Source organism: Sceloporus occidentalis, unplaced genomic scaffold (assembly GCF_023333645.1).
Source record: "Sceloporus occidentalis isolate IW3139 unplaced genomic scaffold, rSceOcc1.0.p SCAF_5, whole genome shotgun sequence".
Lineage (NCBI taxonomy): Eukaryota > Metazoa > Chordata > Lepidosauria > Squamata > Phrynosomatidae > Sceloporus > Sceloporus occidentalis.
The window spans coordinates 10,907,189-10,932,081 of NW_028316985.1; the positions used below are offsets into that span (position 1 = coordinate 10,907,189).

The following is a 24,893-nucleotide window of genomic DNA, read 5'->3' on the forward strand; positions in this document are numbered from 1 at the left end:
TTCCTGTGCAAAATGGTGCTCTCTGTGCAAATCAAGCACACACAAATTTTGCACACACACAAATAAATTCCCCAGTTACAACAAACAGTAGTATTTTTGCTGTTTTCTGCACAGAAAATGCTATTTTCTGTGCAAAGCAACCAAATGTGAATTTTTCACATAAGTCTAAAATTGCAATGCTTCTTGCCAGACCAGAATTCTTCTGATCAGTTTCTCAATACTTGAAATACATGTACACTCATCCCTTCACATTTGTGGCTTTGACTTTTGCAGCTTTGTTTATTCATGGATTTTATTAATATGCTCTTTCTAGGAATATCTAGCTCCTGCAGTGCAATTCTATGGTCAATGTCTGTCAGATATTGACCATGGAGTTGCATTGGAGGACCTAGATATTCCTAGAGAAATGTTCTCTCAGGTAAAAACATAGCTGCTGTTGTTTTTTGTTATTTGCAGTTTTTCCACATTCAGGAGGGTCCTGTGCCCCTAACCCCAGTGAATGTGGAGGGATGAGTGTATTGTCTTTTTTAAAAATCATTTTCAAATCTTTTTATATATTCTTTCCATCCCTAGTCTACTGATTCCATGGGAGAAAAGGGGACTCTGTTCACTTTACACTGGAATGCACATATCTTCTTGAAATACTAATCTCCTAAATAACAGTTTTAAAAAGTAAAAGTGCACTTGCTATGTCATAGAAATTAGAAATCTATTTTTGCTACTTAAATATGCAGAAATTAACCTCAAAAAAAGGGGGGAGGGGAAACAGGACTGAAGACATACACCAAACACACACAAACGGCTGGTTTTATTTGTTCAACAAGTCTGCGAGAACAACAAGCACACATCTTAGCTGTGGTGGATGTGGTGGACCATCTGGGGATGACTACTGGAAGCTCAGCTACAGAGTTAAACAAGGAAGGCTCACTTCAAAAGCGTAGGTTTCAACTTTGAACACTGGTTGTCTTCTCCTTGGTGGAAAGAAAGGAAACATTCCTATTCCTACAGGTCTTTGAGATCCTTCTGGACATTCCACAAGGTGGTGGCACTTGTCTGGAGCTGAGCCACTTCGCTGTCCTTCAGCTTTTGATTGATCACACTGGTCAAGCCAACGGATCCCAGCACACACGGAAGGCTCAGGAAGACTTCATTTTCAATGCCATACATGCCCTGAAATAAGGGATTAGCAAAGTGAGAGATTTAATATTTTAACCTTTATTTGCAATGCTGATAGAACAGCATATCACAAACAATAACAACTCAACACCAATACATGCATGACATAACAGTTGTCATTAATTTCATGAGCAGTAAGGCTGCCACCACACTTTAACTGTCATGGCTTCATCCTATGGACTACTGAGATTTGTAGATTGTTGTGGCATCAGAGCTCTTTGATATAGAGGGCTAAATATATCATGAAACCACAGATCCCAAAATTCCATAGCCCTGAGCCATGGCAGCTAAAATGATGTTAAACTGCATTAATTCTGCAGTAAAGATGCAGTATATGTTGAAAAGAAAAAAAAGGGGGGGGGAGGATTCTTCTAAAGGTAATCTATCTGAATTGGAGGTTTCCATTAGCACAAAACTAAACAAAGTAGCTGATATTCCTGAAACATCAAAAGCATCCAGCAGGTCTACTAAAGTCATAATTCCTTATTTCAGAGGTCCGAATTATGCCTTTGGGCACATATTGCTATTTTTGATGGAGAACTGTCCATCCATTTTGCTGTCATCTCAGCAATCAAATTGCCTGAGGCGGCTGCTTAACTTAACCTAATGGTAGGGCTGGCCTTGTTATAAATCTTTATTAAGGAACAAGTGGAGAATCTTCCTCTGTATTTATTCAACTGTTTTTTTGGGTTTTTTGGAAAGGCTAGCAAAATCACTATCATTATAAAAGTGTGTGTGTATGGGGGGGGGGGGGGAGAACGAACATTGCATCTGTTCAGTGAGAACAAGAACACTGAATTTGGAAAGCAGGTTTTGATCTCAGTACCACAGGGTTGCAAAGTGTTTCCCCAATTAGGTATTCATGGAACACATTATTTTGGGAAGTAGAATGTGGTTGGCAACTACATCTACCATTCATCTAATTATCTTATTTCCCATGGATGGGAATGGTTCTCCATTTCTGCCAAATCATTCTGTCTGGAATGAAGACAGTGTGGCCCAGAGGTTTTGAATATACCTTGAACCCCACTTTCGTAGCTATTGAATCCCATTGCCAATTCCTGGGAGCTCCTCAACCACCAATTTGTGGTGCAACTGTCAGGTGATTTTGCTCTGAAACCACACCAAAACACCTGAGAATGGGTGAAATATGGCTATCCTCAGCTATATATTGGCCAAAATGATAGCTGGAAGTAACGTCACAACACTTCTGTTCACCATTTTGCCATATATATGGGCCAGAATACAGCTTGTAGGGTACAGTTTGTAGGGTTTTCCCCTTACAAGTGGACCTCACCCTCTTGTTAACTGACCACCTCTGCATTAAATGGGATATGGCACAGATCTAACAAAATGCTCACCTTGACCATGGTGGATACTGGATGAACTCGGCAAAGGTTCTTCATTATGGTTTCTAGCAGGTCAGCAACACTTAAGCCAATGGCCCAGTTGGTATAGCCTTTCAGTTTGATCACCTCATAGGCACTAAAAAAGACATGGCAGAAAGTCCAGCTATGCTTTATAAATGGACTGGAAAGGCAACAGTAGCAGCAGCAGCTTGGACAGAAAGGTGACAGAGCTATATCAAGGAAAAAGGAAAAATGATTCCGCCACTTTCTACTCTGAGAAGAGATGCCAACAACGAAGGCCCCAGTAAGGCAGGAGAAAGCTGACACTAACACAAGGATGGGGAGATTTCAGTAGGAAGTTAGAGTTAGCTGACATAAGACTGTATGGGGTGAGCTCAAAACATAAACATTACATCCTCCAAATAAAAAAAGTGAGGCTTCACTGTAGAACAGGGGCATGACCTTCAAGATGGGACTCGCTTACTGTATATACTCATGTATACATCTAGAATTTTTAGTCAAAAAATCCCCCGCCCCCGCAAAAAAACCCTGAGTTGATTTATCCATGGGTCAATATACATTCTGTACTTTTTAAAAAGGGGAATCATCTCCTAATGAAAGGCAAGAGCATAATCTGTCCTGGAAGCACTGACTCCCCCTACTCGGCTCCAAAACCTGCTCTCGATTTATGCATTAAGTTGACTTATAGTCCAGTGTATATGGTAAGTCGCGTGTCATCTACTGGGTTCCTCGGGCAGCTGTCCAGATTCTACTGCCTCAGTAGAGAACCTGGACTGACACTTGCCCATCTTCCTTCCATGTTTTTTAAAAAAGCATTTTGCCACAATGCAGCATTGGAAGTCATGTGAGGGGTTAAAGTGCTGGCTAACAGGCATCTTGACCTGTTTCTTCCAACGCCCCACCAAAACAGGAGCAGAGCTTGGAGAAAATACTTTGTGTGATTACAACTCTCAGGCCTGGGGGTTTCTGGGAGTTATAGTTCCCCAAATGTTGTTGCTGCTTTCCCCCAAGCTCTAGGAAGGAATGGGCCTACCCAGAGATGTACTTTAGATCACTGTATCATATGATCCAATTAGGCTAACCTGGCCTGAAATTTATTATTTATTTTATTTATTTATGGTATTTATACCCCGCCCTTCAGCCCTAAAGGCTATTCTCACTGTGCCCCTGCCCAGCTTTCTGTTAGTTTCCCTATACTAATGGACATGTATGTGGGGTTGTGTGTGTGTGTGTCTGAGAGAGAGAGAGAGAGAGGGGAGAAAGCAGTAGTAGATAGCAATAGCAATAACATTTCTATACTGCTTACTGTTGTGCTAAGCAGTTTACAAAGTGTAAGCCCCCAACAAGCTGGGTACTCATTTAAGTGACCTACGGAAGGATGCCAGCAGAAAGGGTTTATTTCCACATAGGATAGCTATGGAAGGCACACAGGTCAGGGACTGGCAGGGAAGGGAGGCATTTCAGTCACGTGAGTGTTCTGAGGACTTTGAGGTAATGTATGATCTAATCAAAGTAGGAAAACAGCACAGTAGAAGATGTATTTACAAGACATAATGACTGTGGAGAATAGAGATATGACAGTTGGACAGTGTTGAAACAGGAGTTTAAAACACAATTATTTCATTCTATCTTGAACCAGATATTCCAGAATCGAGAAGATTCAACCATAACACGCAGGTCTTTAGACCCCAGTACAGTTTTCCTAGACCCCCTAACACATACACATATACACAAGTGAAGGATGACTCCAGTTACACCTGCCATGCCATACCATACCTGTCAACCACCTGCTTATGCACTTGCTTCCAGCCCTCTGAATCTTGGTCAGACCCCATTGCAGGGTTTAGCTCCTGGAGGGAAACTCCGGCCACATTAACGCCACTCCAAACAGCCACTGTAACATACGATTTAACAAAAAGCCAGGCAATATTAATTAAGTATACAGAATGACAGCTTCATATCAGTTCTTCAGATTACTATGGAAAGTTGGTCATTGCTAACAGGCTATTTTTCATAATATAACCTAGATTTGGTTTTAGGTGGGAGAAAACCAGCTGCATGATAGGAATCATGACTTTAGGGCAATGATTCCCAATCTCTGGCCTTCCAGGTGTTTTGGACTTTGGCTTCCAGAATCTCAGACCACTGTCCAAGATGACTGAGACTTCTGGTACCTGAAACCCGAAACACTGGGAGGACCAGAGCTTGGAACTTACTGCTTTAGAGGTTTTGAGCTGAGAGTCACCTGTGTCAAATTGCTGCAGGTTTTCCTCACATATGGCCATGCAGGTTAGGAGATTCTTCCAAATTCTTCCAACGAAGAAAGTTTTCCAAGTTCTGAGTGCACCTCAACAATGTTTGATCATTGCTTGAAATGCTTTTCTTCATGCCTTGCTCAAAAATGTAATTGATTCTGGGCTGAAGAGTACCATTGCTTCAAGCAATGAACACAGTAAGGTCAAGCAGGGCAGACTGAGATGTTAGGTGGCTTCCATGTCAATGGGGTGGTGAATCTGTCCAGGGTTTTACCCTGAATTTTAAAGGAGTTATTCCAGGTGCTAGGCTTATTTGAACACTTTAAATGTTCAAGTTCAGGCTAAAACCCAAAGTGGATTCACTACCCCACTAACATGACTTCCATAGAAGCCACCAGGAGACAAGCAAAAGTGGATTTCTGATTTGCTCACCTGCTGGTTTTTTTAAAATGTGAAACAGAATCTCCCCTGATGCGTAAATGATAATATTAATAATCACAGTAATAATAACAACTTATATCCTGCCTTTGCCAATAACAGGGCAGTTTACAGATTATTAAAACCAGTAGATTCAAACGTATAAAAACGTCAGTAAAATGCGTGTGTGGATGACTTTTGAAAATATTTAAGTAATATAACACAGTTAAAACAATTCAAAATTAATTAAAAGACAGAATACAAAAATCCATACACCACTAAAAGGCCCTAACAGTCAATTTCTAAAACCCTGAAAGGAAAAATGTCACTTGCTGGCAGATGGAGAGGAAAGAAAGGTGTTCCAAAGTCTGGAGGCAGCCACCAAGAAGGCCCTCTCTCTCATTCCCAGTAAACATGCCTAGAAAAATAGTGGAATAGAGAGGAGGGCATCTCCTCAAGATCTTAAGAGCTCAAGCAGACTTATATAAGGCGATGGGATAATTTAAATAGCTAACAAAAGACAAGTTTGCCCCCTTCCCAGGGAGCTGACAGAAATCTATGCAATGGCTTTAATACATGTAATGCCAACGTTTTAAAACTGTTCTGAGAATGCTTTTAATGCTGACTCAAAGACTTAATATGCAAAAGCTGAAAAACTCCTGGACAGCAAGGTGGGAGTGGCAAAGAAAGAGTGCAGCACAGCTATGTACAGGCATTATCTGGGCCCAGGCATGCACGCATAGGTATAACAGCACACACAAACACATCACAAAGAATCCAGATAACAATCACCATCTGGAAAAAAGCCATAAACCTCAGCAGTCCAACTTGTTCTATTTTTTAATTGTTTTTCTAATGGGGTTTTTAAAAACACAATTTGCAGTTGTCAATTTGCTTTTTGGCCTCTCCGTTTGACACAGAAAGCCAGGATATAAATGTTTTATATAAACAAATCTAGGAAGCTGCCTCACACTGGGTCAGATTTATTTACCCAACCAGTTCTGTATTGTTTTCCTTACTGGGGTATTTATCCACTGATAGGGATCTTTCCCATTATTTGATCTCATGAGATGCTTGGGATGGAACCAATTCCATATAGTCATTTTATTTATGTATTTAACACCTTTCTCACAATATAGGGACTCAAGGTAGTGGTTCCATTTAAAACAGAGACACCGCACCTCTGGGAATTACACTGCTAATTGGACTATGTTAAGCAAATCTAGGTGGACAAATGGCAGCCCAAAACATTGCCACAGACCTGTTCAGCATAATAGTTTTATGCCCTCTGCATCCATGGATTCTACATCCGTGGATTCAAACATCCATGGTATGAAAATATATATATTTAAAAATCCCAAAAGCAAACCTTGATTGTGCCATTGTATGTAAGGGGCACCATTTTTCTACCCCACTATATATAATGGGGCTTGAACATCCACCAATTTTGATATCTATAGGGGTTCCTGGAACTAAAACCCAGCGGGTATCAAGGACCCACTGTACTACTCACCACTGGAATCGCCATGTTCTCCCAAGATCCAACCATGACAGCTGCTGGGATGGATGCCCAACCTTTCTCCCATCAGAAAGCGAAATCGCGCAGAGTCAAGGTTGCAGCCACTGCCAATGACACGATGCTTAGGAAGTCCACTCAGTTTCCATGTAACGTAGGTCAGGATATCCACTGGCAGATGATGAAAAACAGGATAAAGGTTTGTTCTTTCCAGGACTGGAATTAATGATGCCTAAGTGAACAGTCCTGCACAGTGGCACCTAGGGCTTCCATGTCAATAGCCAATAGCCATGGATTAAGTTTGAATTTTAAAGAAGCTAAATACAAAGTATCTTCAGTACCTCAGATAACTCTTTTAAAGTTCAAACTGAAGCCCAGAGTAGATTCATTGCCCTACTGACATGGAACTCACCAACTGATATTGACCTTACATTTTGATTCCTTCCTTGTGGTCAGAGGTTTTAAATGTGGGTACTGCAATTGGTATATGCAATCCATCTTTTAGTATGTAAACTCCCTCTCAAAGTAAGTACTGTACACAATAAAATCTCCCCTAATCTTCAGCTCTAGAAATTGCTGCTTCTTTCCTCTGGCACTATGCAATCCAGGAACGAAGAGAGGATGAGTAAATAAAAAAGAAAGGAAGGGGAAAGGAGAAAACCAGTAAAACTAAGCCTAGATTAATTAATTAATTAATTCCTATTGTAGGTAACAAGGTTTATTTCTGAATAAACTTGAATAGGATAGTGCCAAGGAACTCATTACACATTTCCCAGAGAAGACAGACTGATGCTCTAATGTCAGTAGCTGGTAAATCCACTCCACTTAAGTAGTGGACTTCGCTTAAGGAGTTCACACCATGAGATTTGATCCTAAAAGTCACAACTGTATGATGAGTAGTGACTTCCATTTCCCAAGGCAGCCCTACCATCTGAAGTTGGAAAATGAGGGAGAAAAAAAATAAGCCAAGTGAAACAACCACACTGGCCAAAACTGCGCCTCTCCCCAGTATTGTCTAGGCTTTGTGCTTTTAAATTGTAAAGATAGATTGCAATGCATCTGCTCCAAAGTACACCACATGTTTGCTCAGACTGCATTGGTTTTGCCAAGTCTACATTTTTGGTCTTCAGATGTTAAAGAATTTAATGCATAGATCCTTCTGAAATCAGCACACTATCCTGGCAAGAGTCAGAAAAATGAAATAGGCCCCACACATTCCAAAACATCCCAAAGCCCCAATTTACCTGGGTTTGAAACAACCAAGATGATGCAGTCTGGACTGTACTTCACCACCTGTGGGATGATGAACTTGAAGACATTCACGTTTCTTTGCACAAGATCAAGACGGCTCTCCCCTTCTTGCTGGCGGACTCCGGCGGTCACCACAACCACCTTAGAGTTAGCAGTGACAGCATAATCTGCAGCAAAGAAATGTTGAGAAAGGTTATTTGAGAAACTGCAGACATCACACCACAACCAGGGACAACTGGGTTCAGATCCTGACTAAGCCAGAAAACTCAGATCCTGACTAAGCCAGCCCATTATCTCTTTTTCTCAGTCTGGTCTACCTCAAAGGCTTGTTGTGAGGATCAAATGTAAAGCATACAAAACCACCAAGCCTCCTGAGATGTAGATTTGATACACGAACACTATCAAGAATGATTCCCTCTCACCCCTCTGCTCTGCCCCTTTTCTTCACTGACAGCCTAGAAATAAAACTAAAAAGGAGGTGGGCTTGTAGCAAAGCAGGTATACCATTCCATTCTTTGCTGCCACTCCACTCACTCAATTTCATGCACTTCTGACTGCCTAGGAAAACTAGGCAAAGTGTTAATGATAATGCTAGCCCCCACCATGTTAAAATGTTTGGCAAATCCACCTTCTGTTTCCCATTTATCTCCTGTAATGAAATTGAAGATAAAAGCACTGTCTTTCCAAGGGGCATGGGGAAGACACAATCCAAACTTTACCTTTGCCCGCTACAATCTTATTTGTTTTCAGAAATAAGCTTCCATGCTGTAGATCCATCATTTCACCCTTCAGTTTGTCTTCTAGGACATCCACCAGTGCAAGTTCATCACAGAGACCCTGATATTAAAGGAAAACCATAAGGACTTAACTATATGGAAAGCTGATCATAAGGGACATCACAACTGAAGGCTTTCTATATTTCTAACTGGATGTCTACTTCTCAATGGGTTAGCCACTCTAAATCCAGAAAGCTTTGAAACCTGCTTGTATGTCAGAGGCTGGAAAAATTACTTTTGGATTACTGCATCCCCAAATCGCCCAGCCAGCAAAGTGATGGGCCATACTGGTTGGGGGATTGTGGGAGCAGTACCACGCAAAAGTACAGTTGGCTTCCAACTTTCATGAGGCTCAGGGGTTTGGTCCATCCATGAAAGTGGAAAAACCATGAACATAAGCTTGCTAATTTTTTAAATCTGAAATAACACTTTTCTATTTTATTTTACTTCAAGGATTTATATCCTGCCTTTGTCCCACAACAGGATTCAAAGCAGGTTTTCTAGGCATCTGTAGGTCCTCCAGTGTGGTCAAATTGTGATCAAGTCCATGGTCAAACTGACCACAGAATCATGCAGGAGGAGCTAGAAGAGTCTTCTCTCTAGGCATTTATAGGTCCTCCGGCACTACTTTAGGATCCATAGATTCACACTGGAGGACCTGCAGGTGCCTAGAGAGAACATATTTTTTAGTGGCAGAGGCAAATACAGTAATCCACAAATAATCAAATTCAAAAACACGTAACCCTCAAATGTGGAGGGACTGCAATTCCCCCCCCCCCCCCCCAAGCTTTGAATCTATCTGTTGGTTACAAATATCAGCAATCCAGATTAACAGGAAATATGATTCCATTTTTTCAGGCCCAATCAAATCTAGGGTTTCCTCATCCACTACCACTGCTAAACCTTCCTAGCAAAACCAATTTATCACCACCAAATGCAGGTATTGCAAATGGCCATTGGGCTTATTTTGTGTATGTCTGAGCTTTACACAGAAATCTGCAATTGTAAATCTTGTAATTTGTGGTATCTGGGCATTTTGAAAAACCATTGCTTTTAGTACCAATAAAGTAATTTCACTCCTCCTTACTATACTATTTGAAATGTAATTTGGTTGTGCCCTCATTACCCACAAGAAGCAAAATGACAACTATAATAAGTTGCTTATTGTGAGTCATGGGGAGGAGGCTAAGCAAGTTACATTTTAAAAGCAATGTAATGAGTAGATATGGAAAGAATGATCTTAGTCATTACCTGACTGAAACTCAGATACAGAAAGGTGAAAATTTCACACAGTTTTCATGTAATACTCCCACATCCTAAGTACACAGATATACAAATGGAGTTTTTGCAAATGAACTCTGGGGGTTTTGGGTTTTTTTTTCTTGCTAAATTCACCAATTTTCCCAGAAAGACATCATGTGTATTTCTGAAAGCAAAGTGTTTTGTGCAAGAAAAAAAGAAAAGAAAAAAGAAAACAAAAAAGGGGAAAACCCATGTTTATGCAAAAAAATCAATCAAACAAACCAGTTTCCAGAAACATATATGCTTATTTTGTACAAAACTGATTTTTGTGCAAAACACACCGATTTTTGCACATTCAATACACATTTCTGGAAACCTTTTCTACACACACACACACACACACTGTGATTTTAGTGCAAGACACACCCACACCCACACAACACAAACCATGTGCGTTTTTGAATAGAATAATTTCCTAAGGCCGCTTGGGATGTGCAAATACCAGGCAAAAACAGCAGAGAAATATTTATTTTCTGCTGTAAGTGAGGAAAAAACTGTATAAACTATTTGCAGTCACATATAAGGACAAAATAGCTGAATATTTACATCCCTAATAATGAGTCAGAGCAAAGGTACCCTATCTGCCTTGAGTCCAATTTTGAGAGAAAGGTGAGATATAAATCCAATTAATAAATAAAAAACCCTATTGTGTCAGAAGTATAGGTTCCCGAGTTGCTTTTAAGGTGATTTAAGGTCATTTTTGGAAACACTGTAGCAGGAAATATTCAGGTTTCTGCCTTTCCCTTACGAATACCAAGGGGTTTCCTCCCGAATTCCAACGGATCCGTCCCATACAAGTGAGCCTGTGAACTCAAACCAGAGAGGAACCTTACCTTTTCCAAGACGCTGATGGCACAGGCCATGCCAACCTGGCCGACCCCCACCACAGTGACCTTGCTGGTTGGTTGAGTTGCCGGCTGGGCGATAGGTGTAATAAGTTTGTCCTTGAGGGAAGCCATGGCTCTCTGTGAAAGGGAAAGATCGAAAAGCTGAAGTCTCCATGTTCTTCAAAAGAAAAGCCAGATTCTCCAGAGCCAGTAGTTAACACTGGCAATAGAGAGCGGGAAATAATACACACAGAAAGAAGAACTCAAGTACAGTAATATCAAGTCAAGCAAGACCGTAGATTTAGTCTATCCTAACTACATTATAAGAAAGCATGTTACAGTTGGTCCTCCATATCTATGAATTTTTTTATTGAAGGATTTAACTATCCACAGCTTGAAAATACCCCCCCCCCCCAATATAAATCCAAAAAGCAAACCTTGGTTTTGCCCTTTTATATAAGAGACACTATTTTATTACACCATTATATACAATTGGACTTGAAAATCCATAGATTTTTGGAACCAAATCCCAGCGGATACCAAGGGCCCACTGTATTTTTATGTCCTTGTTGCACAACCCTGTGTGGCAGGTCATACTAAGAGTGAGTGACTGGCCTGAAGTCACACAATGGGTTTCATCTGGAGGAACTACAATCTGGGTCTTTCAAATCCTGGTCTAACACTCTATCCATTACACCACACTGAGTCTCATATGGCACAGGACTCAACTTGCAAGCTTTTCCACTCAAAAGACAACAGTCTTTTTAAACAGTTTTCTGGTTGAAGTCAAAGATATAGCCGTGTTAGTCTGTAGAATCAGTACGTAGAGAGATCTTGTAACACCTTTGAGACTAACTGAAAGAAATTGGCAGCATGAGCTTTCGCAGATGTCAGTCTATTAGCTTACTTGCTGTTCACCGCTATGATCTTTGGAATAGCGGTATATAAATAAAACATATTATTATTATTATTTCCTCAGAGTTATCTGGATAAGGAGCAGCAGGTCAGCCATGGACACTACCAACAATTTAACAGTATTTTTAGAGAAACTAATTACAGTGAGCCCCCCATATCTGCTGGGGTTAGGGGCACAGGACTCTCGTGCAAGTGGAAAAACTGCAAATAAAACGGCAACACTATGTTTTTAATACCTGAGACAACACTTCTCTCAGAATCTGTAGGTCCTCCAGGACAACTCTATGGTCAACATCACCTAGATGTTGACCAAGGAATCATGCTGGAGGACCTAGAAATGCCTAGAGAAGTGCTTTCTCTAGGAATCACTACATCCTCTGGCATGACTGTATGGTAATCCTCCAGCAGAGTTGCACCTAGAGATTCCCGAAGAAAACATGTCCATTAAATCTGCAAAGAATGAAATCTGCTAAACTGAAAGCCATAAATGTAGAGGACCAAGTGTAGACAGTTAAGGATGCAGCACTTCTAGGTAACAAAGGACTCTAAATCAGAAAAGACTGCATTGGGTTTTAAGAAAACCAGTGCAAATGACATGGGGTGTGGGTTCTCTGCTGGACAAGTATGCAAAGGGATCTTGCAGCACCTTTGAGACTAACTGAAAGAAAGAAGCTGGTAGCATGAGCCTTCACAGACTTTGAGTCTATTTCCTCAGATACATGGAGTGGAGGGTCCAGGGAAAGACCTAGATTAGCAGGCTGTGTGTGAGAACAGCAACAGAAATGCAAAACCTGTGGGTATGGAGATGAGGTGACAATTTCAATTTTAACAATAGTTGTTGGGGGACAAGGCAGGATGAAGGATGCTGCCTAAAGCCAAGGTGAGTAGATAACCATATGGATGGTGGTGGAAATATTGGAATGTAGAGGGGGAACCAGAAAAGAAATGTGCTTAATTGGACAAAAGAGCCCCCATATGGATGGGGGGTTAGCTAGTAGTACCATTGTCTCTCTTCAACTTACTGCTGATGGACTGGAGTTTGTGGATGTATTCCAGTTCTACTGTTTCTCTTTCCAATCTTCCTTTGTAATTTTTCTGTTCAAGGACTGCTGTTCTGTGGTCCGAGATGGAATAGCCAGCAAATCTGTTCTGGAACTTTTTGTGTATTCCCATTCTTAGTCTCTGATTTATGTCCATTTATCATTTGGCACACAGACTGTCTTGTTTGTTCAATGGAGAGTGCTGTATGGCATTGCTGACAGGGTATGGCATATATCATATTGGATGGTGAGCAAGTGAAGGTCCCGCTAATATTGCAGCTGATGTCATTAGGTCCTGTGGTGACATTTCCTGAATAATTATGTGGCAGAGATAGCATCTGGGTTTATGGCAAGGTCTTGCATCACTCCATGCATCTGGGAAAGTAGACTCAAGTCTACGAAATCTCATGCTACCAGCTTCTTTCTTTCAATTAGTCTCAAAGGTGCTACAAGATCCCTTTACATACTGATTTCTGCAGTGTGGATGCAGCCTGAATCTTTCAATTCTACTATGCTGGATTTAAGTGAGAGAAGGGGAAGGAGAACATCAGAGTGAATGGAGCAGAGGATGTGAGCAAATGCAAGATGAAGAACTATTTGCAAATTGATCGACCACAAGAATGCAGGGGAGGGGTGAGAATAATAATCTGAATTCCAGGATAGAAGACCAAAGAGATGAAGATGGGAAGGCACTTTGAAACATTAAACTGATTTAAAAATTGAAAGTAAAACCACTTGCTCTACAATAGAGGGAGGTAAACAGAGCAGTTTACCCCCTCTCCACTGTTACTCCATGGCTCTGTTCTAGGATACATGATTTAGAATAAGAAAGGAAGGATGAAGCCAGTGGTAGGGCAGTAAATTTGCTGGGTTTAAATCCAAACTTTAAAGGAGGTACCCAGGTGCTGAATCCAAAGCACCCTTTTAAAAAGTTCATACGAAACTATAGAGTGGATCTGCTACCCCACAGAAGCCAGCAGATACTACTGGAAGTAGCCTCATTTTCAGATCACTTGGAAAAACAAGGAAGATGAGCAGTCTTCAGCAGCCTCTGAATAACCAGAAAATGATCCTAACTGCCAGACCCCTTGTTTAGTCCAGAAAAGCTGCAGGATTGGAGGTGGTAAAATCCAGAGTGGTTCCACAGCCTTTGGAGCACTAAACCCACTCTTGACCTCAGACAGTAACTTCAGATGCCAGATGACCCAGCCAACTTGGTCAACAGTCAGGAAATATAGGAGCTGATGTCCAAACAAAACATGTGGAGGACCAAAGGCTGGGAACCATGCTCTGAAATATAACCTACAGCACTTGATACTTGTTGGCAGCCTGCCATCCAATTACAGTCCGACCCATGTATCGCCAGGGGATCCATTCTCATAGTTGATGTGGATACGCGGAAACTGTGGATAACATCGAACACTGAATTTTCAGCATAAGTTGAGCTGGAGGACCTTCAGATACCTAGAGAACCCCTGCCTCGGATGCTGGTAAATGAAACCTCAGTTACCGATACCGATATTGGAGTCAGATTGTCTTAACCAGGGCTGATCCTGCATAACTTTCAAGATACATGATCTGGTGCCTTTATGGTATCTTGGCTCTCCCCACCTGCTGACCTTTTCATGTCCATCTTTTATTTATGATTTACCTTTGGCTTTATACAATCTAATGAGGATGTTTGTTCTCGGTGTTCAGAAGTATAACTAGGGGAGTTTGAGCCCCCCAGAGATATTCCTCTTGCAATGACTACACTCTCCTGCTTACCTTCTCTTCAATGCACCGATTCGGAGGCCACCTCCCGCCGCCTTCGATGTCGTTCAAAGTACCCGAGCAGTTGTAAAAAATAATGCAGGTGAAGTCGCTCATAGTGAACGTCTACTGCTTTTGGGCAGCAACAGCGTGTTGGTGACAAAGAACTGACATGGCCCCTGCCCAGACAGGTCTACAGTCTACAATAACAGACAAAATGGGAAATTTGGGGTGGGGGCTGTGGGGAGAGGTCAAAACTAAGTCGTTTCCAAGGGCCTTCATCTATCTACTCAGAAGCCAGGGAATCCAAGGGTACATCTGCACTGTAGAAAAAATGCAGTTTGAACCACTTTAATTGCCATGGCTCCATCCTACAGAATCCTGGGATTTGTTGCTTGGTGAAGCACCTGCACTCTTTGGCAGAGAAAGCTAAACCACAAATCCTAAGATTCCACAGGATGGAGCTAAAGCACTTAAAGTGACATTGAACTGCATTATTTATACAGTGTAGGACTGCTTATTTGGAGTCCAACACTCTTCAGTGCTGCAACTCCTGAGGTGTGAGTGGGGATCCTCTTCCCTAACCCCCACTTATAGAAATATTCTGGCTAATTTTCAGCCCCCAAATACCTTAAACATGTCCCTCAAACACAGTGATCTACCTTTCCCTCCTCCTTAAAAACCATAACCTGGCTTGAAATGAGATGAGATGTTAAACCACATTTCTAGCTTAGATGAAGCCTAACAATGTCGTCCACTGGAAGAACTGTGAGAATAGAAAATGACCCTCATTCCCAACCCAATTTAGGGAAAGGAATGTTTTATTCTCCGCCCAAGAGCTCTCATCTAACTATGAACCCCAGCATACTACGGGATGTAGCCAGGGCAGTTAAAATGGAATCATGGTTAATATCGGCATAGTACAGTTGCTCCGCCATACCCACGGATTCTTTATCAGTGGATTCAACCATCCACAGCTTGAAAATATTTTCAAAGAAGTGTAAATTCCAAAAAGTAAACCTTGATTTTGGCATTTGATAGAAGGGACAGTATTTTGCTATGCCACTGTATATTTAATGGAACTTGAGCATCCAGCAAATAACAAGAGCCCACTGTATGTCTCCAGGTAGGGCTGGCAGTCTCCAATCTGAAACCTTGAGGAGTTGCTAACATTCAGTGCAACTGCTAAGTAAATGGACCAATGGTATGACCGGCAGCTTGGAAAGGTATCTGGGAGACTACAACTCTCAGAATCCACCAACAGCACAATCACTGCCTATCCAAGCTAGGGAATTTTGAGAATTGTGGTCCAAAAAAGTTAACTTTTCCAAGCTCACATCTGACTCAGCATAAGGCAGTTTCCTAAGTCCCTTTTCAGAGCATCTTGTTCTGGGAGATTGTGTCTTTTTTGAGGGGGGGGGGAGATAGAATCACAGTTCAGTGTTAGAGAACAATCTTTATATGTGGAAGCTTGCTGATTCAAAACATGGGACTTCAGCTAGGGTTGTGACCCACTTCTGTCTGAAACCCAATCAGCAGTGATGTAGACTCAACTCGGACGCAAGTTGCTTCAGTGACTCGACAATAAATGATGCACTCACTCGACTTGCAACTTGTATTTATTTAGTGACCACCTTGCTGGCCTAACTTCATCCAAAAATGTTATGGAACAGAAAAAAGTTTTCCTCTTTTGAATGTTTGTCTCACTGCTTTTTTGCATAATGGCCATGTGACGGAAATAGTACTTTATGTTTGGCATACAAGAAGCCCCTGCATCCTGTAGATCCCTGCCTTGAGTCCACTGCCTAATACATTTGCTTTTCCCTTCCAAGAAACACATCTTGTGCTATAGGGCAAATCTTGCCTGCTGCTCCAAGGAAAATCATTAGAAGGCTCCTCCGACGAGCAAAAGGGACAAGCTGCTGAGTAGACCTCATTTTTCTAAACTGCAATCTTGATCAATTGCCTATGATAATTTAATTTCTTTTCACCTAACTTTGTGCACATCTTCTTGACATTCTAGTTCAGTGATGGTGAACCTTTTAGAGGCTGAGTGCCCAAACTGCAACCCAAAACCCACTTATTTATTGCAAAGTGCCATGTCCCTCTGGCTTTCTAATAACAAACTCTGGTAAACTCTGTGCTGGGGCGATGGCACAGGTGCCCACAGAGAGTGCTCTGAGTGCCACCTCTGACACGCATGCCATAGGTTCGCCATTACTGAATCTAGTTACTGAAATTCCATCCCGCTACTTTTTTTCTGTTAAAGTTAGTTCCCAGATTTGAGACTCAACTTGAGACTTGATTTGAAAGTATTTTACAAGGACCTGCGACTTGGAGTAAAAGACTTGAATGTTGTTGTGGTTGTGTGCCTTCAAGCCATTTCTGACTTATGACACCCTAAGGTGAACCTATCATGGGGATTTCTGGGCAAGATTCTTTCACAGGGGATTTGCTTATGCTTTCTTCTGAGGTTGAGAGCATGTGACTTACCCAAGGTCATCCAGTGGGTTTCATGGCCAAGAGGGGAATCGAACCCTGGTCTTCAAAGTCAAGGTCCAACAAGGTCAAACCACTATGCCACAAAAAACTCGAATATATCACTACAGCATCACTATCAGCATCAACAACAGTAGTGTAGAAGGACCAATGGTCTGATTCAGTACAGAGCCATTTTCTATACTTATTGGTAACACACACACACAAAATCAGCTATGGTCTGATCTACACATGCAGTTAATGGATCTCTGATGTCTTCCCACACATATTTTGAATTTTGATGCTAACTGCATTTGAGTTGTCCCTGACCCATGGCAACCCTGTGAAGGAGACATTCTCCAGAATCAGCTCTAGTGCTAACTAAAATATACCAACAGATATGGAAAACAAAACAGTGTTCAACAGACTGGAAGCGATCAATATATATCCTCATTCCACAAAAAAGGAGACACAAAAGAATGCAACACCTATAGGGCCACAGCAAGAATCTCTCACGCAAGCAAAATTCTGCTTACAATTCTCCAAAATTATGCTCACAGTTCTCTAAAACAGATTCTAGCCATACATAGAGAAAGAAATTCCAGAGGTCCAAGTGGGATTCAGAAAAGGAAGAGGCACTACAGACCACACTGCAAACATACAATGACTAATAGTGCATATAAATAATATATTCATAATAGTGTCCTACCGGGATGTCAGGTGATATAACACCTCTACTATAAAGGGGCAGTTCACACTATAGATATAAACTGGTATGGAACTGGTTTATTTCTGTGAAGTTCACACTTGCCCTGACTGCAATTGGTGTAGTTTACAGGAGGGGGAGGAGCAAAAAGCCCACTTAAACTGGTGCATTTGGAACCAGAACCCTTAGCAGTTTTTTTTTTAAAAAGAGCCACAACAATTCGCTGTTTCGGTAGTGTGAATGCACCACTGAATCAATTCAAATTATGCTGCATTGTTCCCGGAGATGGAGGCGCCTCCATTTTTAAATTGATATGGTGACAAATGTGAACTGCAACAGGGTTAAAAAGGCACAGAGAGATTCAATCGCGGTAAATGCAGTGGGAACACTGAACTGATTCTGAATCGGAGCAGAGATGCAAATCTCTTTGTTAAAAAGTTAAGTATGAATGGTCCCAATATTTGTTGTTGTTGTATGTATTCAAGTCGTTACCAACTTATGGCAACCCTACCATGGGGTTTTCTTGGCAAGATTTGTTCAGAGGGGGTTTGCCTTTGCCTTCCTCCGAGGCTAAGAGAACATGACTTGCCCAAGGTCAGCCAGTGGGATTCCACGGCAGAGTGGGGATCAAACTCTGGTCTCCAGAGTCATAGTCCATTTTACTGAAACTTGTCATTTTCTACATGACAGGCAACCCCCCCCCCCAATAACCACAGGTTGATGGATACTGACTCCTTTTGAAATGCACATCTAAATCTTTTCCAAAATCATATGCAGAAATGACCTCCACCATTTGCAAATAATTCTCATTATTTCCAGGGTAGACGCAAGGTTATTATATCGGTGTGCACTCCTGCACAGTATAAGTGACACCCACCACAAGCCACACTATCCCCTTATTCTACTGCTTTTATTCAGCTCATGGCTTCCTTAGAAAATATGAGTCAGTAGGGCTGCTGCCACACTGCAGAATTAATGGAGTTTGATACTGCTTTAGCTGTCATGGCTCCATCCTATGGAACCCTCGGATTAGTAGTTTGCTGTGGCACCAGAGCTCTCTGACAGAAAACCTTAAATATCTCACAAAACTACAGATCCCCGAATTGCACAGCACAGAGCCTTAGCAGTTAAGTTTGCAACGTAGATGCATTTTTGCTAGGATTTTTAAGCCAGGGGCAAGCCATCTGGTACCCTCCAAACATTCTGGACTACAACTCTCATCATCCCAGACCACTGACCACACTGATTTAATTTAATTACTAAAATCCAGGACTCATAATTCAAATCAGCATTAAAGACCAATCTCTTCTGGCAGGCTTGCCCAGATGATTTTTAAATTGTGGTGTTTTTTTTAAATGATGAATTTTAAATGTGGATTGTTTTAATATGTGTATATCTTATCCTCTGAAATGGTATGCATGTCCTTTTAAATTGATGTGTATTTTAATTGATGTGTTTTAATTTCAAAAAGGATTGAAGACTAGTCTCTTCTGGCAGGTTTATCCAGATGATTGTTAAATTGTGAATTTTAAAATGATGAATTTTAGTTGCTCTCCGATAGGCTGCGGGTGCATGTACACTGTAGAAATAATACAGTTTGACACCACACTAACTGCCACGGCTCCATCCTATACAATTCTGGGACTTGTGGTTTTGTGAGGCACTTTGGCAGAAAAGACCTTGTCAAATTACCAATCCCAACATTTCACAGAATGGAGCTACAGCACTTAAAAGTAGTGTTGGACTGCATTATGTCTACAGTGTAAATGCATAGTCCTGAGTGCCAGAATGAGCAAGGCAGGCAGGAATCCATCCATACACACACATATATATATATACAGTGTGTGTGTATATATATATATATATATATATATATATATATACACATGATTCTGGGATTTTTGCTCACCGTTCTTGTGATCATTTTGACCCATTTTGAGATCTTGCATGGAGCCCCAGATCAAGGGCAATTATCAGTGGTCTTGTATGTCTTCCATTTTCTAATTATTGCTCCCACAGTTGATTTCTTCACACCAAGCTGCTCGCCTATTGCAGATTCAGTCTTCCCAGCCTGGTGCAGATCTACAATTTTGTTTCTGGTGTCCTTCAACAGCTCTTTGGTCTTCACCATTTTGGAGTGTGACTGTTTGAGGTTGTGGACAGGTGTCTTTTATACTGATAACAGGTTCAAACAGGTGCCATTAATACAGGTAATGAATGGAGGACAGAGGAGGTTCTTAAAGAAGTTACAGGTCTGTGAGAGTCAGAAATCTTGCTTGTTTGTTGGTGACCTATACTTATTTTCCACCATAATTTGCAAATAAATTCTTTCCAAATCAGACAATGTGATTATCTGGATTTGTTTTCTCATTTTGTCTCTCATAGCTGGTCTACCTATGATGTCAATTACAGGCCTCTCTCATCTTTTTAAGTGGGAGAACTTGCAGAATTGGTGGCTGACTAAATACTTTTTTGCCCCAGTGTGTGTGTGTGTGTGTGTGTATGTGCATATATATATGTGTGTGTGCGCGCGCAGACACACACACACTATGTATATGTGGGTATGTGTATATATACATATATATACACACATACATAAACACACACACACGTATGTATATATGCATGCCTGTGTGTATACACACACACTGTGTGTGGGTATGTGTACATGCACATACACACACATATATAGAGTGGTGGGGGGATAAATCACTCAGGGGACTACAACTCCTAGACGCCAGGATTGTGGGAGTTGTAGTCTCCTAAATGAATTCTCCCTGTGGAGGGGGGAATGTATTCTTCCTCCCTACAAAATGACTTTCCTAAGCTGTGGGCAGCACATGTGGCCTCTTCTGGGTAGCAACCGGAAATGCGTCCTCCTGTGCTCCTCTCTCCACATTTTTAGTGCAAGAAAAGGACAGCCACGTGTTTCTCTCTTTCTTTCCTTTGCACTGCTGGCTCCTCCCGTCTCACTCTCCTGTCTGTCTTGTGACTTTGCAAAGCAGAATGGGACCTTCCTGGATCTGCTGAATTGGAACCAAGAAAATGCTACGATTATTTTGCTTTTTTGCAAACTCACCCCTAACAATCAGGAGTAAAAATGATTAAAAACAGTGGTGCAAAATTCCTCACCCTGCCAGCTCCACTGGGCTCCTAACAGATCCATCCTTTTCTCTTTGCATCCCCATCCAAGGGTGCATCTACACTGCATAAATAATGCAGTTTGACACCACCTGAACTGCCATGGCTCTATGCCACAGAATCCTGGGATCTGCAGTTTGGTGAGGCACTGGCATTCTATGGGAGAGAACGCTAAAGGCCTGATTGTTGATGTTGCTGTGTGCCTTCAAGTCATTTCCGACTAAAGGCAACCCTAAGGTGAAGCTATGATTGGGTTCTCTTACCAAGATTTGTTCAGAGATTTAAATTGCTTTCCCCTGAGGCTGAGAGAGTGTGACTCTCCCAAGGTCATATGGCCAAGCTGGGAATCAAATCCTAGTCTCCAGAGTCATAGTCCAACACTTAAGCTGCTATGCCACAGCAACCCTACAAATCCCAGGACTACTATAGGATGCTGCTACAGCATTTAAAATGGTCTCAATCTGCATTATTTCTACAGTGTAGATGCACCCCAAGAAGATCTTCCACTGTGAAGATACAACTTGCCTTGAATGCAAAAGAGGAAGAAAGACAGCAGAAAAACAGAGGAAAAGGGGGAAATGGCCAAAGGCCTCTCAAACCACTAGCCCAAACTCCTTAGCAGGGAAGGCAAGAGGGCGGAGGACCAGGCATCCTCTTTTTCCAGAGCACATCCTCCATCTCAACCTTCTGCCCAGGAAGGAATTCCAAAACGTCCTCCATTTATTCCCATAATCCTGGGATTGGTAGTTTGGCAAGGATTTCAGTCTTTTCTGTCAAAGAGTACTGGTGCCTCGCAAAGCTACCAATCCTAATATGGAGCCATGGCAGTTAAAGTGGTATTGAACTGCATTATTTCTACAGTGCAGATGCACCCGCAGCCTGTGAAGAAGCCTGGATAAATCAGAGAGCAAGCCATCATTCCTTCATTTATTATGGTACAATGACACCCCAAATTATAAGGGGCAAGGTCCTCCATTTTTCTTCCATGTTCTACATTTTTCAGCCCCCCCATCCTTCTTTCTTCTCTCCCCCCCCCCCCCCCCATTGCATCATTTTTTAAAGGAAAAGCATCCTCGGGTTTGGAGGACAACCTGGGCTGCTGACTTTGAGAATAGGATGACTAAGAAGCCTGGATTTATATTTCTATGATTGTTTCTAGCTTTTATGGGTGGCAGTGCCCCCCATTTTCCTGCCATATCCTCCATTTTGCAGTCCCTTGCCCTCCTTTGTGTGTAGGACATCTGGAAGAGGGATGGGGAGGGTTGAATATTTTCTCTGATTTCCTGAAGAAGGAGGAAAGCATCCCTCCTTTTTTCCTTCCTTAACTCCATCACTTTTTACAAAATAAAAGTGACCTTGGGTTTAGAGGAGATCCTGGACCACTGACCTTGAGAAATAATGGAGGGATGCAAAAAGAGGAGGGATGCATGGGAAGGAAAACATGAGAGAGGCCCGATTGGTGCATGTACACTGTAGACATAAATCCATGTTGGCACCACTTGAACTTGCAATGCTCCATCCTACAGAAACCTGGGATCTGTAGTTCACTCTTAAGCAGAGAGGGCCCAAAACTTTGTTGTTGCTGCTATGTGCCTCCAAGTCATTTGGGGCTGAATAGTGACCCTATCCTGTAGGGTTTTCTTGGCCTATTTCTTCAGAGGGCTCCACCCTGCAAGATCCTGGGATCTGTAGTTTCCTCTGAGGCAGAGAAACCTTATTGTTGTGCATGCCTCCAAGTCATTTGGGACTTCTACTGCTTTCTTGGCCCATTTCTTAAGAGGGGCTCCACCTTGCAGGCTCCTGGGATGTGTAGTTCACTCTCAGGCAGAGAAACCTTGTTGTTGTTGTGTGTGCCTCCAAGTCATTTGGGACTTATCGTGACTCTCTCCAAGTTCTATTTCTTCAGAGGTCTCCACCTTGCAGGATCCTGAGATCTGTAGTTTCCTCTGAGGCAGCGAAGGCCCAAGACCTTGTTGTTGCTGTGTCCCTCCAAGCAAGATTCATGGAGACCCTAACCTATCCTAAGGTTTTCATGGCCAATATTCTTTTCTCCCCCCAAAAAAAGAGGGCCTTCCCCTGAGGCTGAGAGAGTGTGACTCACCCAAGGTCACCCACTTTGTTTGATGTTTTTAATGCTCTCACCCAGGTCTCCAGAGTGGTCAATGCAACACTCAAAAGGGAAGACCTTGCAAAAGGTGCAAAACCCCACCGTTGGAAAGAAAGCCCTTGCAAAGCTGCAACAGAGGATGCATGGGTGCAGCAATGGAAAGCGGCGGGAGCCCCGTGACGTCGCCTGCAATGCAGCAGATGCACCCCTTTCCCAAAGTCCCAGGCTCTGCAAGGCCCAGGGGCTCTGGGGCCAAAGGAGAAAGAGGCTACCCACCTGCAGCAGGCTCCTTCCTTGGCTTCTGCTTCTTGTGCTTCTGCTGCTGCTTCTCCTTTGGGGCGAGGCAGGAAAGGAAAGCGGAGGAAGAGAAAGCAAAGGCAGCCAGGAGGAGGAGGAGCCGGATTAGAACCCAGAGCCCCGCCTGCCCTCTGCCTTCCAGCAATCCCCGCCAAGGACGCAGCCGCTCCTCCTCCTAGCATCCTTTTCTTCGCCAGACCATTGCATCTTGGGGGAAGGAGAGGGAGGGACTACAACTCCCAGAATCCAGGGGGAAAAGTATGTTTCCCCCCTTCCCTTGGACTGCAACTCCCAGTATCCCCAGCCCTAGTCAGTGTTTGAGGAGGAGGGGAGTTGCTTTCTTTATTGCACCCCCCAATGCCAGAGCTCTCTTGCCACAGGGTTTTTTTTTTTTGGGGGGGGGGAAATTACATTCCCTTTGGACTGCAACTCCCAGTATCCCCAGCCAGGCTTTGTTAGAAGTTCCTAACCAGAGTTTGAAAGGCGTGGTGGTTTGTGTGTTGGATTAGGATTCTGGAGGCCAGAGTTCGAATCCTAGCTTGGCCATGAAACCTTGGGCAAGTCACACTCTCTCAGCCTCAAAGGAAAGCAACTTTCCAAGAAAACCCTATGATAGGTCCTCCTTCAGGGTCACTGGAAACTCACTTGGAGAAGTCACACACTCTCAGCCTCAGAGGAGGGCAATGGCAAACCTCCTCTGGATAAACTTTCCAAGAAAACCCTATGATGCCTTAGGGTCACCATAGCCACACAACGACAACAAACTGCATCCTCTTTGCCCATGTAGTTTGCCAAGGAGATCAGGAGATGGGTGGCATCCATGGGGAGAGGAGGGCGATTGGGCATTGCACCCAGCACAGTGCCCTTGCCAGGCTGCACAATTGCGGCTTTGTTCCTCTGGCCAATTCCTTCCTTTCCACGCCTTCTCGGCTTGCAAACATCTCCTGTGCATACAGTAAGCTGCAGTCTTTCCGCAAGCCTCCTAAGAATAATGAAGGCCTGGAGAAGTTACTTTTGGAAATTTATACATTCCTTTCCACTGCGAATTAGAAGTCAATTCGCATTTGCGTTAGTATGAAATGCATTGCTAGTTCGGCCATGGGATTCCTGTCAGCCATGAGATCCTATCCTCCCAGCGCATGCGCAAAGATGCCAGTTCGAAATCAAGAAGCCGATGGGTACATACTAATGTTGTAAGTTCATTCGCATTCGCACGGCTTTCTCTTTTGGATAGATGCTGTGTTCGTCTGTGAGTGTGATGAACTACTACATACCCCTTCTTTTTTTGGGACAGTGTGAAAAAGTCCTAGGTTTCTATGGCCAACTAGCAACCATATAACACATCTGGCAACCATATAATAAATAATAGTAGGGTACAGCAACATCCAAAATGTACAAAACAGCGACACCTTTATAGGACCAACCAAAATGCACAAAATACACAATGCAAGCTTTGGAGGCTTCTTCCTCAGGCAAAGGCGATTAAAAATATTTTCCAGCTTGCGGTGACCCTAAGGCAAATCCCATCACAGGGTTTTCTTGGCAAGATTTGCTCCGTGGAGGTTTG

The 24,893-nt window shown here is 42.5% G+C and overlaps 1 protein-coding gene across 2 annotated transcripts; it reads right to left on the reverse strand.

The window, feature by feature from the left end:
- Positions 1–789: 789 nt before the first annotated feature.
- On the reverse strand, positions 790–23,425 carry LOC149311656 (L-lactate dehydrogenase B chain). 2 transcript variants are annotated; one of them, XM_089527574.1, is made up of 8 exons: positions 23,306–23,425; positions 10,897–11,028; positions 8,705–8,822; positions 7,979–8,152; positions 6,732–6,905; positions 4,323–4,440; positions 2,538–2,661; positions 790–1,170 (listed from the first exon to the last, which is right to left on the reverse strand). In XM_089527574.1, the coding sequence occupies exons 2-8, from the start codon at positions 11,020–11,022 to the stop codon at positions 1,003–1,005; spliced, it is 1,002 nt and encodes a 333-aa protein (XP_089383700.1). In that variant the 5' UTR covers positions 11,023–11,028; positions 23,306–23,425; the 3' UTR covers positions 790–1,002. The 2 variants fall into 2 exon arrangements, with proteins under 2 accessions (XP_089383700.1, XP_089383699.1); XM_089527573.1 differs by lacking the exon at positions 23,306–23,425 and adding an exon at positions 14,613–14,729.
- Positions 23,426–24,893: the final 1,468 nt, after the last annotated feature.

What these genes read in the sequence shown, in the direction of transcription:
- LOC149311656 (XM_089527573.1), bottom strand. Translation starts at nt 14,714, where the DNA reads ATGAGCGACTTCACCTGCATTATTTTTTACAACTGCTCGGGTACTTTG. An exon ending in ATCGGTGCATTGAAGAGAAG is followed by an intron (nt 11,029 to 14,612) that starts GTAAGCAGGAGA and finishes TCCCTTTCACAG; the next exon opens with AGAGCCATGGCTTCCCTCAA. An exon ending in CTTGGTTGTTTCAAACCCAG is followed by an intron (nt 6,906 to 7,978) that starts GTAAATTGGGGC and finishes ATCATCTGCCAG; the next exon opens with TGGATATCCTGACCTACGTT.